The sequence below is a fragment of the Eschrichtius robustus genome, chromosome 3 (genome assembly GCF_028021215.1).
Source record: "Eschrichtius robustus isolate mEscRob2 chromosome 3, mEscRob2.pri, whole genome shotgun sequence".
Taxonomy (NCBI): Eukaryota; Metazoa; Chordata; class Mammalia; order Artiodactyla; family Eschrichtiidae; genus Eschrichtius; species Eschrichtius robustus.
The window spans coordinates 125,286,279-125,301,230 of record NC_090826.1 but is presented as its reverse complement, the minus strand read 5'-3'; the positions used below and the strand labels follow the sequence as shown (position 1 = coordinate 125,301,230).

General features: G+C 43.9%; 1 protein-coding gene and 1 pseudogene across 1 annotated transcript in view; both read left to right on the top strand.

Moving 5' to 3' along the window:
* Window positions 1-437: 437 nt before the first annotated feature.
* The window catches only part of CD247 (CD247 molecule), a 79,273-nt gene continuing 64,758 nt past the window's right edge, over window positions 438-14,952 (top strand). The window contains exon 1 of the mRNA XM_068541193.1: window positions 438-531. Coding sequence (XP_068397294.1) covers window positions 474-531 — 58 coding nt within the window. The 5' untranslated portion in view covers window positions 438-473. The remainder of the gene's footprint in view (window positions 532-14,952) is intronic.
* LOC137761428 (heterogeneous nuclear ribonucleoprotein A3-like) lies at window positions 9,587-10,562 on the top strand (annotated as a pseudogene).

Below are 14,952 nucleotides of genomic sequence, written 5' to 3'. Positions count from 1 at the left end.
ATTTCGCCTGACTCTGAATCCAGAGCTCTGTCATCTTACCAACCTCCATAAAATACACGGATCTAGGAAAGTGGCGAATATTCTTACATGCACTGGGAACTTGTAGTTGCCTAGGGACTGACTTCACCAATCAAGATAGGAGTTAGATTAAAATTAGACAAAAATTAGGAAAAAAGGAAAATAAAACAACGGTTAAATGAGAAAAAAAGCAAAAATTCAGACAGACACACACGCGCCTACGTGTGTGCACATACATCCCCCCACCCCAAACCCTCAAACCTCCAGAGCTTCCTGCCTGTGAACCGAAAGGAGGAGTGTGAGTTTCCTGGCCCTGCTGGCAGGTGCCTTCTCAAAGGCCCCATCGTCCTCCACTTCCTGAGGAGGCTGCAGCCGAAGAGACTGCTTTTCTCTTCTTCGTCCAGTCACGGCTGCCTCGGCCTCTGCCCCCAGGCACCATCCTGGGGAAGGACAAGATGAAGTGGATGGCGCTTGTTACAGTGGCCACCCTGCAGGCACACTTCCCAATTACAGGTAAGGTCGGATGTATCGGATGTATCGATGGCAAGGAACTTTTCGGAACCCTTTGTGCATGTGTGTCGGGGGTGGAAGGAGATAGCAGAGGGCTGGTGAGGCGCCAGTGTCTCCTTTAAATCCTGCCCTCCCCAAATCAACGAGCAGCTGAGTGGGGAGGGGTCCAGCTTGATGCAGGCATCTGCCTCATTAAGGCCAAGCTGGGCATCAGCTCAGAGCCAGCTGCTTGAAAACACACCTGTGCAAAGTATGGATTTTTCCAGTGATAAAAGGAGAGAGAAAAGTCTGTGGTGGGGAAAGGATGAGGAGAAACTGAGGCAGGCCCCGTGTGGACAAGAGGAGAGAGGGTATTTAACAGAAGCCGGGAGGGACCAGAAAATGTCAGCCAGGCCATGTTTCGTGCCGAGACACTTTTCTAGTCTTTATGTATTCTTCTTTCACACCCTTGCTGGCTCCGTCACTCAGCCGCTTTCCTTCTTCCTTCTCCAACAAAGAACATTGCATTTGTTGTTGGTTAGAGAGGGTCATGGCTGTGGCCCTGGCTGACCTGAAACACCTTGATGGGCCAGGGGCTGACTGGGTTAATGAAGGAGGGAAGTGGCCTTCTTCAGGGTCTGTGTCTAGGCTTAGCTCTGACTTGGCTGCCTCTGTACCCCACAGCCAAGGGCTGCCTGATGACACACCCATCCAGGCTCAGTGACTAACCCACCGCCTCTTGCTTCAGGCAGCTCTCTGTCTGAGGCCAAAAAGCCAGAGATGCTGACGGAACGTAGGGGACAGATGAGAGGATGTGACTTGTTAAGCGGTCACCACGGGGAACAACCAACCAGCAAGAGAGCCTACACCTCGCTTCATTCCAGTCCTTAGAATCCGGCTTTTCCTGAATCCTTTTACCCTTACCATGTTTTCTAGCTCAGATAATAAGAAGAAGTGAAAAGAAGACAAAATGGACTGCCTCTGGGCATTGGCGTCCTGGCATTTTTTACAAAACATGGGACAAGCTGTATTTGAATCTAAAGAAACCAGGAGAGTGGTCACAAACCAATGTCCTTCCTCCACTTGACAGCTCACCTCGGTGTGGGAGGGAGTTTGGCGACGAGGGTGGGAGGGCAGGAAAGGCCATTGGCACTTTTGTTCCTGCCAGGGAACATGGCACAGCTGCCGCCTAGCACCTCGGGGGTTTCGAGGACTAAGTAATCGCGGGGTTTTCTGTAAGATCACAGCTCTCTTCTCAGAAAAGCCTTCTTGGGTGTGAGTCACGCGGTGCCATAGGTAAGAACACCAGGGCGAGCCCAGAGCAGCCCATCCTCGTGTGCCGGGCACAAGAGGACCCAAGACGCCAAAATGGCCTGTGAATTCCATGACTTCAGAGGGAACCGCTGACAGCGGTAGATTCAGACCCTGGGCTTCAGTTTTGGGGGACGGCACTTGGTAGATAATTCTACCATGTGAAGTTTCCTCAGGGGTCTATTTGTGTTGGGTCTTGGGGCCAAGGCTGGGGCAATGGAATTAGAAGAGAAAATAAAAGCTGCTTGGGTGCTGGTGGCTGCCAGGAGTGGTAAACAAAACCCCACCCAGAAGACAAGATGGGGGCCATGCCGCATTTCCACAAGGTGTGGACAGAAAGAAAAGCCTTAGATTCATCTTTCAATGCCACTTGCTTTGCTGGTGTGGAGATTGAAATTTCAGCTATTTTTAGATAAGGTTCCTGGATAAAAGTTTTCCAAAGTGTCCTAGCCCTGTTGAGGGAAGGCTGGGGAGGCTTAGAGAGGCCTTTAACACCGAGGGCCACAAATGGCACCCGTGTTGGCTGAGAAGACACACTCTATGATTTCCTTTGGAGGAAAGGCTGCTGACTGACGGAATTCGAGTTGATGTCTTCCCTGTTTTCTTGCTCAGTTAAGCTACTCATCCCCGAACGCTTTTAAAGCATCTTCTTTTTGCTAAGACTTTTCCATTTGCATTTTCTTGCAAATGCCCAGATCATTAAGATCATGGCAAATAACGACCCAGTCTGTCTACCTGAGGAGGTCTCCCTGGGTGAGTCTGCCAAGACGGTCAGCCGAGGCTGGAAGAGATTAAGATGGCGTGTCTAATGGCATGGGCAGACTTCTGCCTGCAGAACCCTCAACTGCTCAGTGCCTCTAACTCCCTGCCTCACAGAGGTCATTTGTAAGGAAATGCAGCTTTGACACAAAGTCTCAGGAAATGCATGCTCCTAGGTGTGGTGGGAAGAGTCAGGCCAGTCACAGTGCTGCCAATTTCCCAGCTGTGCAACCTTAGGCAAGTTACTTAACCTCTCTGGGCCTCCGTTTTCTCACCTCTAAAGTAAGAATAACCTTCATTGCAGAGCTGTGAAAATGAGAAGTAAATGTTACGTGCCTGATATGTCCTAAACAGTCAATACGTGAAAGTTGTATTAATTCTTACTATTATTACATCCTGGCCTGTTTTCTTGTTCTCATTATCCAGGGACAGGAAATGGAAACCCATGGTTAGGAGTCTTAATTTGCTCTTGATTGTGTTGTAAAGCAGCACTGGGCATTTTCTCCATCTGTTGAAATGCAGCTCGTCCTTCTTTTGGTTTCTGAGCATACCTGTAACAGCTCAGGAACATAGCGGTGGTCCCTCCCAGTGGTGGGCCCAATTGTGAACAAGCATCAAAACTTTGCTGGGCCATAGGATGAGCATTACAGCTACCATTTCTATTTTTCTGAGACACTTATTCTGTAAGCGATATTCCCCCAAAGTGAAAACATGACTCACAATGCATATAAGTAGTTAGGGGGAGCAAATTAGAACACAGTCGCCCTGGTCATCACTGGTCAAGGTGGCCATCCAGCATTTGCAGCCAAATGTCTGGTGTGGATGCACAGTGACCAGGGTATTTAAATGAACACTCCTCGAAACCAGACCTTTGCTTAAACTGCTTGGAGCTGGGCTTGAGGGAAGCTTTTGCGTGATGCCAGGAAAAGTTTTTCATCGATTGTATTTTCACCAATGGTTTATTTTGACCTCTGGTCATCTGGCTCTGCTCATCCAGATGATCTACTTCATTTTCTACCTTGGCGGTTCTCAGATTTGCTGGCCTGTTTACACATCTGCTGCTGCAAAACATCCCCCAGAAACTGTGCTGGGAAACTCTTGTTTAGGTGAATGACCACTGCTGAATTTATTTTAAAATTCTTTTTATTTTTGCCTTTGTCTTTAAAAAATTAGATTTAATTTTTTACTGGATATACGCTTTTACTTTCAAGAATCCCTGGGCACTGTGTCTTGTTTTATTTTGAAGGATTCAGGCACCATTAGGGAACTGTCTTGCTTTAGAGTTGTCCAAACACACACTCTGTAATCCTTTTTCTCCTGAACCTTATTTACCTATGGGTCAGCTAACTGATTAAATAAATAGCAACGATAGTTCAAAATAAATTTCTTCTCTGCTTGGGCCAGGGCTAGTTCTTATCAACATTAAAGTGATGGTAGATTTAATCAGTTTGAGCAAACATAAAGTCCATTTGGTTAAAAAATAATCAAACTAGTCATTTGATCTGTTAATTGAAACAAAACAGTCAGTTTAGTCACTGCACATACATAGCCATTCCTTCCAGCCTCAAACACAGTCTATGTTTTCTGAGGGAAAAGACGCTTCAGTCTTGCTCAGGGATGTGTCCCAGCACTTAGCATGGTGCCTGGAGCAGAGATCACGCGCAGTAAATATTTGTTGAGTGAATTGAAAGGTGGGTGAATGAAGGAAATCTAGACCTTTCTATGTGATTAAATTCACTTTAATGGTTTATGGAGGGGGGTCGTATATTGGAGTGGCATTATTGGGACCTTTCTTCTAGAGAACTTAGCATTAAACAAAGTACTTTAAAAAAACACAGAAACTAAGCTGGTGGAGGGGACAGGGCAGTTTGAGTAAACAGACAGATTCAAAATGATTTACAAGGACAGTTTCAGACAAAATCCTACCGTTGTTAAAATTTTCTGGTTGGACCGTATGAAATTTCCTATATTCATTTATTTGGGACCTACAAAAATGATAATTTCATATGATTCAACTAACACTATATCTTGCAAATTAGACAAAGAAAGATGCTCATTTTTCTGACTTGGCTTTAACACTAGGGAAATGCAGAAAATAAAGAAGGCTATGACCGTTGGAGATTAACTAATGAATTAATAAACTAATGAAAGGCACCAAGGAGAAAAATAAGAGTTTGTGGATTATAGCATAAATCGCATTATTCAATTGCCCAACTGCTTCAAAATATAGAAAGAAAAAAAAAAAAGCAGGATATCTAATCATTATAGTCCAAATTGGTCTAAGTTACTGAGTAAATATCCCAACTAGCTATCATTTTTTTTCTCTCTCTTAATTTGAGGTATTTTACCAAAAATATCATAAAATCAGAGGAAGTTATAAATTTAAAAAATATTCCATTCCAGTATTTTTATAAGTGTTTAAATATCTTTGTATAGTTGTTATTACAAAAACAATTTCAAGTGCTTTTTTTCCTTAATATTTTATTCTGAGCATCTTTTTTGATACTTAGCCTTCATGATTGTTTTTAATCGCTATGTAAATGTCCATAGTTTATGCATCCTATTTTCTTTACTATTTTATTATTGTTGGACGTTTGGGCTGTCTCTAATTTTTGTTATTATAGCTAATGCTGCAAGAAAATCTTTACATCTGTAGCTTTTAAATTTTCTTTTGAATTACTTCCTTGGGCTAATTTCTCCAGGGCTGACAATTAAAGGAATAGGTTAAAGTAAAGGAACATTTCACAGGGTACTTTAGACTTCTGTTGAAGTCTAAACAGTTTTTCTGTCAAGGAAAGAGAGTTTTTTCCCTAGCTCTCTGACCATCTGCAAGTGTTTCTTGCCTTTTCTGGAGCAGGCGATAGGGTGGAGGGAGAGAGGAGACCGTGGAACCAGAAAGATCTGGATCCAAGTCCTGATCTGTGGCCAATTGCCTACCTTCGGAGCCCCGTTCTTCCTCTGTGAGATGGCGGTAACCAAGTCTACCTCACGCAGAGCACCGTGGAGTGGAGATACTGCTCGGAAGTGCCTACACACAAGAGGTGCTCGAAAAGCAGTAGTCATTATCATGTGTGCCTCAGTTTCCCAACCTACAAAATAAAGGATATCATTTTTCCAGTGGAAGAAAGTGGAAACCCTGGTACTAACATGCTTTCTTTGTCTTCCCTTGTCACTAAATTGCAGTAAACTTGGGCAGGAATCTCTTTAGTTTTCGCATCTGTGAAATGAATTGCGTATGGTCTTGTAATTACCAAGTTTTTAAGAACGTTTAAGTCACCTAGCCTCCCACCCCACTGGTATTGGCTCCTAGAATTAGGAACCTAAACTTCATTCTTCCCTGAAGCTCCAAATAAACAATAAACTTAAAACTTTAAAAAAAAATTCCGGACTTCCCCCTTATCACAATAATTTTAACTCTCCAGTGGGAGCCTCTGCTGTGAAAAATCCAAGGACAGATTCCAGCATTTTCTGCCTTGTACCTTATGCTTGTGCGTCGGATGCAGATTTATGGCCACACAAGGACTTTGTTGGTGAGCAATGACTTGAAGAGAAAGCAAAGTGAGGTCTGAAGCAGCCAAACTGCAGTGGTGGAAATGTTAGGAGCTTCCACCGTCCGCTTTGCTTGCCTGTTATGATTTGTGCTACTCAGCAACTAATCTGCAGGCCCAAGGGGAAAAAAATAAATAGAAAGCATTCAAACAAGGACAGGCAGGATCCTCGCTGGTCCAGACCACTGTTCCGTTAGTGCAGTCGTCCCTTTATATTTACAAAATGCTTTCCAGCACCTTCATTCATAACCATCCAATGGCAAGTAGCAGAAAAAGTATTGATTTTAAGATTCTCTTTTTATAAACAAAGAAAATGAGGTTCAGAGGTTTGGTGACTCGCCTAAGAGTAGAACCAGGCTCCAAACACGGTTTCTCTGATCCCTTGTTCAAGGTATGTGCTCTCGAATGTTCCATGCAGCCTGTCTACCAGGCCTGCTGTCAATTTGCAGTGTTATACATCAGATGACTGAATTCTGAAGCAGATTTTTGAAGGTATTCCTCTTAGTAAGCATGTATTATGATTTTCCTCTCAATTTCTGAAGAAATAATTGTTTTGATGCTGAATATTCTCATTTAAATATACGTTTTTCTGCTGAGTGTGAAGTTAATTTGGTTGTTAATATAGAATTGCATTTTTCTCTGGCCTATTATTATAGTTCTGAAATCATGTTCTCCCCAGCTGGTAAAATCCATATTTTCTGTTTTGCTGTTAATAAATATACCTATTTTGGAGCTTTTCTTGAGAGGGACCGGCCTCACTTTGCACACACCCCTTTCTGTGTGTGCAGGTACCGCCCCCCTGTCCTCTCCCCCGCCGACCACGTTATGCATAGGTGGAACTCAAATGTGTAAATCAAAGTGTAAATTAAATCGTATTTGAGAAGACTTGATCTTAAATAGTAGCCATTAACAAATCTGTTTGGTAAGAATGTATCTTCATGCAGTGTGTACGGTTTTGTGGGGTGAGGTTTTCTAAAAGAATAGCACACTATTACACACAGATGCTGGGTTGAGATTTGTTTTTTTATATAAATCCTCAAGGACTGGGAGAATTACCTTTAAATGACAAATATCTATAATCAATTCTTAATTTCTTTTTCTAAATTTTATTTATTTATTTATTTATTTTTGGCTTCGTTGGGTCTTCGTTGCTGCACGTGGGCTTTCTCTAGTTGTGGCGAGCAGGGGCTACTCTTCGTTGTGTTCTCTTGTTGCGGAGCACAGGCTCTAGGCGTGCGGGCTTCGGTAGTTGTGGCACACGGGCTCAGTAGTTGTGGCTCACGGGCTCTAGAGCACAGGCTCAGTAGCTGTGACATACGGGCTTAGTTGCTTCACGGCGTGTGGGATCTTCCCGGACCAGGGCTCGACCCCGTGTCCCCTGCATTGGCAGGCGGATTCTTAACCACTGCGCCATCAGGGAAGCCCTCAGTTCCTAACTTCTTATGTCAGATTTTAGCCTTGAGTCCACTTGCATCTGCCTGGGCTGAGCTCAGGGAGTGCAAACCCTTTTGCTGTTGACTGGAGCAAAGCAAACCAAGATAAGAAATCTGATGCTCAGAGCAGAAGCATTAAATTGCCAGATTGTGAATATCGGTGGCTCTTAGTGGGGCCAGTCCCCAAGCTGACTGGGAGGAGGGCGGGGAAAGAAGTCTCTGAGAGGTTCTCCAGCTATTTTCAGGGCTGCTGGGTTATAGGTGCATTGCCTTTGCCAAACCCTGGAGTTGGGGAAGATGGCTCAGAACACAAACCAACACCACTATTTAGGATTAAACAAGTCACCACTTCTCTCTGTCGCTGTAGATACTAGAAAGTCAGCTGTGTGTTCCTTCATTTCACCAGGTCCCCAGCATGAGATGTTGTACTGGCTCGAAGCCATCATGTGAATGTCGGCCCTGAGTTAGGACTGCCTTTTCCTCATGCAGGCTGGGAGTGGCAGTGGAGACTTGGAGGGATCAGGTATTACAGGCAGAGTAGAAGAGACAGCCTGGGGGTGGGGCGGGTGGCTTTCGATTTGCGGCTGTGGGAGGCAGACTGGCCAGAGCAGCTTGCTCCCGGGAGAAGGCCGCTGAACGGGGGCTGCAGCGTGGGACCAGCCTGTGCCCAGGCCCCGTCCTGCGGGTTATAGCTCGGCGCGGGTGTGGCATGCACATGTGCTGGTGTGTGTTTACCTGTGTGCTCTGCTGGAGGTACAGATGTCTGTGCCCCAGTGTGCATGTGAAGGTGTGTGTGAGGCTGCGTGTTTGTGCACGTGTTCCAGTGTGTCCCAGCGTGTGGGGGCATTGTGTGTACGCCTGTCTGTATGCAGATGGACGTGTCTTGCGTCTGCAGGTAAGTCTTTCTGTGTGCACCAGTGAGTGGCTTTCTGTGTATAATGTGTGCATGTAAGAGGAGATTGGTGGCAGCAGGACAGCTCTGTAGAAGGAAGGGCAAACATTGCTTGAGCTTAGAACTGGCGAGCTAGGCAGGAGAATGGCAGGGCTGAGATGTCACTGAGCCCATTCCAGGCATTCTGTGCAGAAGGGAGTCAAGAAAACTTCTGTCCAAGCTAGAATCTCTAGGATCGTGGAGAGGTGAGAGCAGCTTCTTCATAGATGCAGAGACGTCTCAGATCTCCCAACTGCCCTCAGAACTCTGCCATCTCCCAAGTAAGCCTGCTGTCTTTCCTTCCACCTTCCTCCCAGTTCCCTCTACTTAGAGTGCCTACCCTACTCCCACCCCGAACTGTGGAAACCCTGTGTTCCCCCTATAACGAAGTCCAGATACCTGGGGATCTCCCAGACCCACTGTTGACATTGTTACCAGCGTTGAGGTGACAAAGGAAGGTGGAAAATTGTTGTTCTCATAATTCAAGGTTAAAAACCCAACACAAATAGTTCCCTACGGTGGGCCCTTCTCAGAGTGGAGGCCCAGCACACAGAGTTTCAGGAACACGTACCTGTCAGCAGAAAATGTCACCAGCTCCCCAAATTCTCACCAGTTCCTCCCACAGTGGCCATCCTCTGAGTTTTGACTAAAAGAGTCAAAATACATTTGATGCTCTTCTTTCTTCCTGCCCTCAGAATAGATAAACAATTCAATAAGGTGGCTTGTCGTGCCCTATTTTGGCTGTCGAGAGTTGGTATCGCCAGACTGATAGCTATTTTTAATATCTGGTTATTCAAACCATCTGAATGGCACATTTGCCCGCAAGGGCCGCCTTGCTCCTCCATTGGGAAAGAGAGCGTGGAATTGGAAGGAAAAGGGAGGAGGTGCCTGGCAGAAAATGGTGCAAATGGTGCATTTTTAGGCCTTACAGACCTTTCTAAGGCGACGAGAATTTAATTCTGTGTCCTGTCTTTTCTTTGCAACAGCCAGTTGAAAATATGAATTAAAAAAAAAAAGTTTGCTGCTTTAAAATACTTCTTGATCTGCCGTTCTTGCTAAAGTACTTAGAATTATACATATCTTTGCACCATGGCCATGATCCAAAGGAACCAGAGCAACTGAGAAAACTGTTCATTGGTGGCCTGAGTGTTGAACATTTTGAGAAGTGGGGCACACTCACAGACTGTGTGGTGATGAGAGACCCCCAAACCAAACATCCCAGGGCCTTTGGTTTTGTGACTTACTCTTGTAGTCACACGAGGTGGATGCGGCAATGTGTGCCTGACCACACAAGGCTGATGTGTGTGTGGTGAAGCCAAAGAGAGCTCTTTCTAGAGAGGCTTCTGTAGAGTCCATCTAACAGTGAAGAAAATTGTTCTTGGTGGCATTAAAGAAGACACAGAAGAATATAATTTGAAAGACTACTTTGAAAAGTATAGCAAGATTGAAATCATAGACGTTATGGAAGACAGGCAGAGTGGAAAAAAGAGAAAAATCTGCTTTTGTGATTTTTGGTGATCATGATACAGTTGGTAAAACTGTTGTTCAGAAACACCATACTTTCAATGGGCATAACTGTGAAGTGAAAAAGACCTTTTCTAAGCAAGAAATGCAGTCTGTGGGATTGCAGAGAGGTGGAGGCAGATGTGGCAACTTTATGGGTCACGCAGGACACGTTGGTTGAAGAGGAGCCTGGGGGTTGTGGATGTGGTGGCAGCGGGATGACGGTGGTTATAGTGGATCTGGAGGTGATGGTGGCAACTATTGTGATGGTCCTGGTTATAGCCTAAGAGGAAGCTAACGTGGTGGTGGACCAGGATATGCAAACCAAGGTGGTAGAAATGCTAGCGGTGGCAGAGGATATGATGATTATAATGAAGGAGGACGTTTTGGCGGTGGTAACTATGTTAGTGGAGGATACTACAATGATTTTGGAAGTTATAGTGAACAACAGTAATCAAATTATGGGCCCATGAAGGGGGGCAGTTTTGGTGGAAGAAGCTTGAGCAGTCCCTGTGTTGGTGGTTATGAATCCGGTAGTGGAGGGGTGGATATGGTATCAGAAGGTTCTAAAAACTCAGCAGAAAAGGGTTGAAGTTCTTAGCAGGAGAGAGTGAGGAGTCGTCAGGAAAGCTGCCAGTTGCTGTGAGGCAGTCGTCCCAAATGCATTAGAGGAACTGTAAAAATGTGCTACAGAAGGAACAAGGATCCGTAGTCAGAAAAGTTATTGCAGCTTAAACAGGAAAACTTCTTGTTCAGGGCTGTCATAGCCACAGTTTGCAAAAAAGTGCAGCTATTGGTTGCTGCAATGTAGTGTCAATTAGATGTACATTCCTGAGGTCTTTTACGTCTTGTAGATTTGTCTTTTTCATTTCCTTACATCAGGCATATTGTCTTGTAAATTGCGAAAGTGGTAACCAGGAATAAAAATTAAGGAATTTTTAACTTAAAAACAAAATAAAACAAATCATCTGGTAAACCACTTGACTTATCAATGAGTAAATATTTACCAAGCACTTCTCTTGTGCCCCAAGGAAAACAAACAATTCTGTAGATGGTTGGCCCAACCAGTCCATTGACGAGGCCCGTGTCTTGGAGATGGATGTTGAGTGATTGAGAGCCCACAGGTAAAAGAAAGCTTCCCTAGTTCTGTAGGTCATGTTCTCAGGTTTTATGAAAAAGTCTTAATTTCCCTACAGGCTTGCTTCTTTATGGTCTGGTCTAATTTTCATCATTTTGTGAGCTGTGCTAATTTCCATGCTGAGTTTAGTAGCAAAGGAGGCGTATATCAGGAGATACCAACCAAGACTATTTTGAGCTAGGCTAGAGAGCTTCAGAAATTTCCCCCTTTGATTTCTTCAGATTAGAGAGAAATCTTTGTCTTTTCTCCCACTTCACCATCAATGCTTCAAAACCCAGACCTATAAAAAATACACAAATGCTTTCTGGACAAAATGAATCTTGTCTGTTTTCTTTGGATTTCGGTGGGAACAATAAAGATTGAGCTACAAAAGGTTGGCAAAGAGGCTTATTCTTTTTCTTTCTATTAAGTGTAGAGGCTTCAAAAGAACAGCTCAGAGAGCCTCCCATCAAGCCTCTTAGATAGCCTCAACCGCCAGAGGGCAGACAGCAGAAGCAAGAAAAACTACAATCCTGCAGCCTGTGGACCAAAAACCACAGTTACAGAAAGATAGACAAGATAAAAAGGCAGAAGGCTATGTACCAGATGAAGGAACAAGAAAAAACCCCAGAAAAACAACTAAATGAAGTGGAGATAGGCAACCTTCCAGAAAAAGAATTCAGAATAATGATAGTGAAGATGATCCAGGACCTCGGAATAAGAATGGAGGCAAAGATTGAGAAGATGCAAGAAATGATTAACAAAGACCTAGAAGAATTAAAGAACAAACAAACAGAGATGACCAATACAATAACTGAAATGAAAACTACACTAGAAGGAATCAATAGCAGAATAACTGAGGCAGAAGAACGGAGAAGTGACCTGGAAGACAGAATGGTGGAATTCACTGCTGCGGAACAGACTAAAGAAAAAAGAATGAAAAGAAATGAAGACAGCCTAAGAGACCTCTGGGACAACATTAAACGCAACAACATTCGCATTATAGGGGTCCCAGAAGGTGAAGAGAGAGAGAAAGGACCAGAGAAAATATTTGAAGAGATTATAGTCGAAAACTTCCCTAACACGGGAAAGGGAATAGCCACCCAAGTCCAGGAAGTGCAGAGAGTCCCATACAGGATAAACCCAAGGAGAAACACGCCGAGACACATAGTAATCAAAGTGGCAAAAATTAAAGACAAAGAAAAATTATTGAAAGCAGCAAGGGAAAAACGACAAATAACATACAAGGGAACTCCCATAAGGTTAACAGCTGATTTCTCAGCAGAAACTCTGCAAGCCAGAAGGGAGTGGCATGATATATTTAAAGTGATGAAAGGGAAGAACCTACAACCAAGATTACTCTACCCGGCAAGGATCTCATTTAGATTTGATGGAGAAATCAAAAGCTTTACAGACAAGCAAAAGCTAAGAGAATTCAGCACCACCAAACCAGCTGTACAACAAATGCTAAAGGAACTTCTCTAAGTGGGAAACACAAGAGAAGAAAAGGACCTACAAAAACAAACCCAAAACAATTAAGAAAATGGTCATAGGAACATACATATCGATAATTACCTTAAACGTGAATGGATTAAATGCCCCAACCAAAAGACATAGACTGGCTGAATGGATACAAAAACAAGACCCATACATATGCTGTCTACAAGAGACCCACTTTAGACCTAGGGACACATACAGACTGAAAGTGAGGGGATGGAAAAAGATATTCCATGCAAATGGAAATCAAAAGAAAGCTGGAGTAGCTATACTCATATCAGATAAAATAGACTTTAAACTAAAGAATGTTACAAGAGACAAGGAAGGACACTACATAATGATCAAGGGATCAATCCAAGAAGAAGATATAACAATTATAAATATATATGCACCCAACATAGGAGCACCTCAATACATAAGGCAACTGCTAACAGCTATAAAAGAGGAAATTGACAGTAACACAATCATAGTGGGGGACCTTAACACCTCACTTACACCAATGGACAGATCATCCAAAATTAAAAAAAAAAAAAAAAAAAAGAACAGCTCAGAAAGTCAAATAATTGTATCCACCGCAGCTCACCCATCCATCTCCCTGCTGACCTGGCCTGTGAAATCCCCTTTAAAAACTTGGCCAGCTCTCACCTGCCCATTGCAAATGCTGTATTGTTAAATGTTCCCATCCATAATTCCACAAGGGAGGCTGCTATAAAGCAAATTCCTTCCATTTCAACAGAGTATCTCGTCAGGAATAGCTCTCCGGGGTGAGGGGAAGGGTGCCTCTAATTTTCAAAGCTTTGTAATTTCATCTTGGAGAGGGAGGTACTTGGAAACCAAAAACGGATTGTGAATCAAGTTATAATCACAAACTCTTGCAACCCAAAATGGCCAGTGGGGAGGATGTGAAAGGGAAGGTTTGGAGAGCAGTTTTTGATCTTCATGACAATTTTTTGATTTCTTTAGTTTGGAAAAAAACACATCTGTTTGTTTCTAGCTGTGGCTCTAAACATAAAGCCTCAGACTCAAAGCCGATCTAATTGCTGGTTTGGTTTCAGGCCGTAGCTTCCTCAGAAAATTCCTGTCAGCCATTTTGAAGAGCACAAAATGGCTCCTCCGTGCCAAGGGATTAACAGAGGATTTGGCTGCTACGGGATTTTAAAATTCGGGGGTGAATATTTTGCAACAGCATTCAAGCCTGGAGTAATTTCAACTTAAAAAAGAAAGAAATCTAACCTCAAAATTGGCTAATCATCTCAGATTCAGTGCAGAGTGATCACCCAGGGAAGCAGGTGTTGTGCCACTGGGTCCTCTCTAGGGAGTCCTCTCTATCGTCCTGGATGCTTTCCACGTAGAGTTCCTTCAAACCCATGGTCTTCCTCCAAGTTTGACCCTATGACGTTATCTTTCTCTCCCATCACCTTCATTCCTTTTTCCCGAAGGTTTTTAAAAAATCCTTTCCAAGGGAATACACGAATCACATTTAATGGGATTTTGAATTATGCAAATTCAAAATAATGCAATACAAAAACTTAATAAGGTCTCAATTTATGTGCACTATTTACAATACTGTGACTCCGATTTTGTATTTATTCCTGTGAGAAATTAACTTGAATTTTGCAGAATCATCAGGAATGCACCTCTCATGTGGTGTAACTACTTTGTAATCAGAAGGGGCCTGTGATAATATCGTGATTAGCTGAGGTGGGCATGGGGGATGCTGTCAGTGAGTTGTACTTTCAGTGACAAGAACAGTAGACGGAGCCTCTCGGGAAAGATTTTCTGTGACCCAAAGATTTTCTGTGACCTTGCTCTGGTATGACAGAATCACGGAATATATGAGCTGGAGAGGATAGATACCTTCAAGTTCTACTTCTGGATTTTACCAGGGAAGAAATGGTGGTCCAAGAGATCAATAAATCAGCCAAATGTCATGTAGCAGAGTCAGCTCTTGAACCCAGGATTTTTGATTCTCGCTCCAGCTATCGTTCCTCTGGGCCACCAGGCTGCCCTGTTGTAAAGGAGTGGTGTTTCCTGAGCTGGGCACTTGGGTCTCAGGTGTGTGCAACGAGGCCTCACATTGGAATGGCAACTGCAAGAGGGCTGCGGCTGGCTGGACCATGTTAGTTCATCCTAGCCATGAGGCCCTGATGGTGGCAGACTGGCCACTTCCATGAGCAGGGGGACAGCCTTCAACTATTTCAGGAGGTGCAAAAAAGCACTGGGTCATCCCTACCGTGAGGAAACCCCGGATAGGGACAGTTGATACTGCTGGGGAGCCTCATTTGATCAAGTTCCCATTGTTTTTAAGTTCTTTGCCCATTAATGTCACAGGCCCTGACCTGCCCA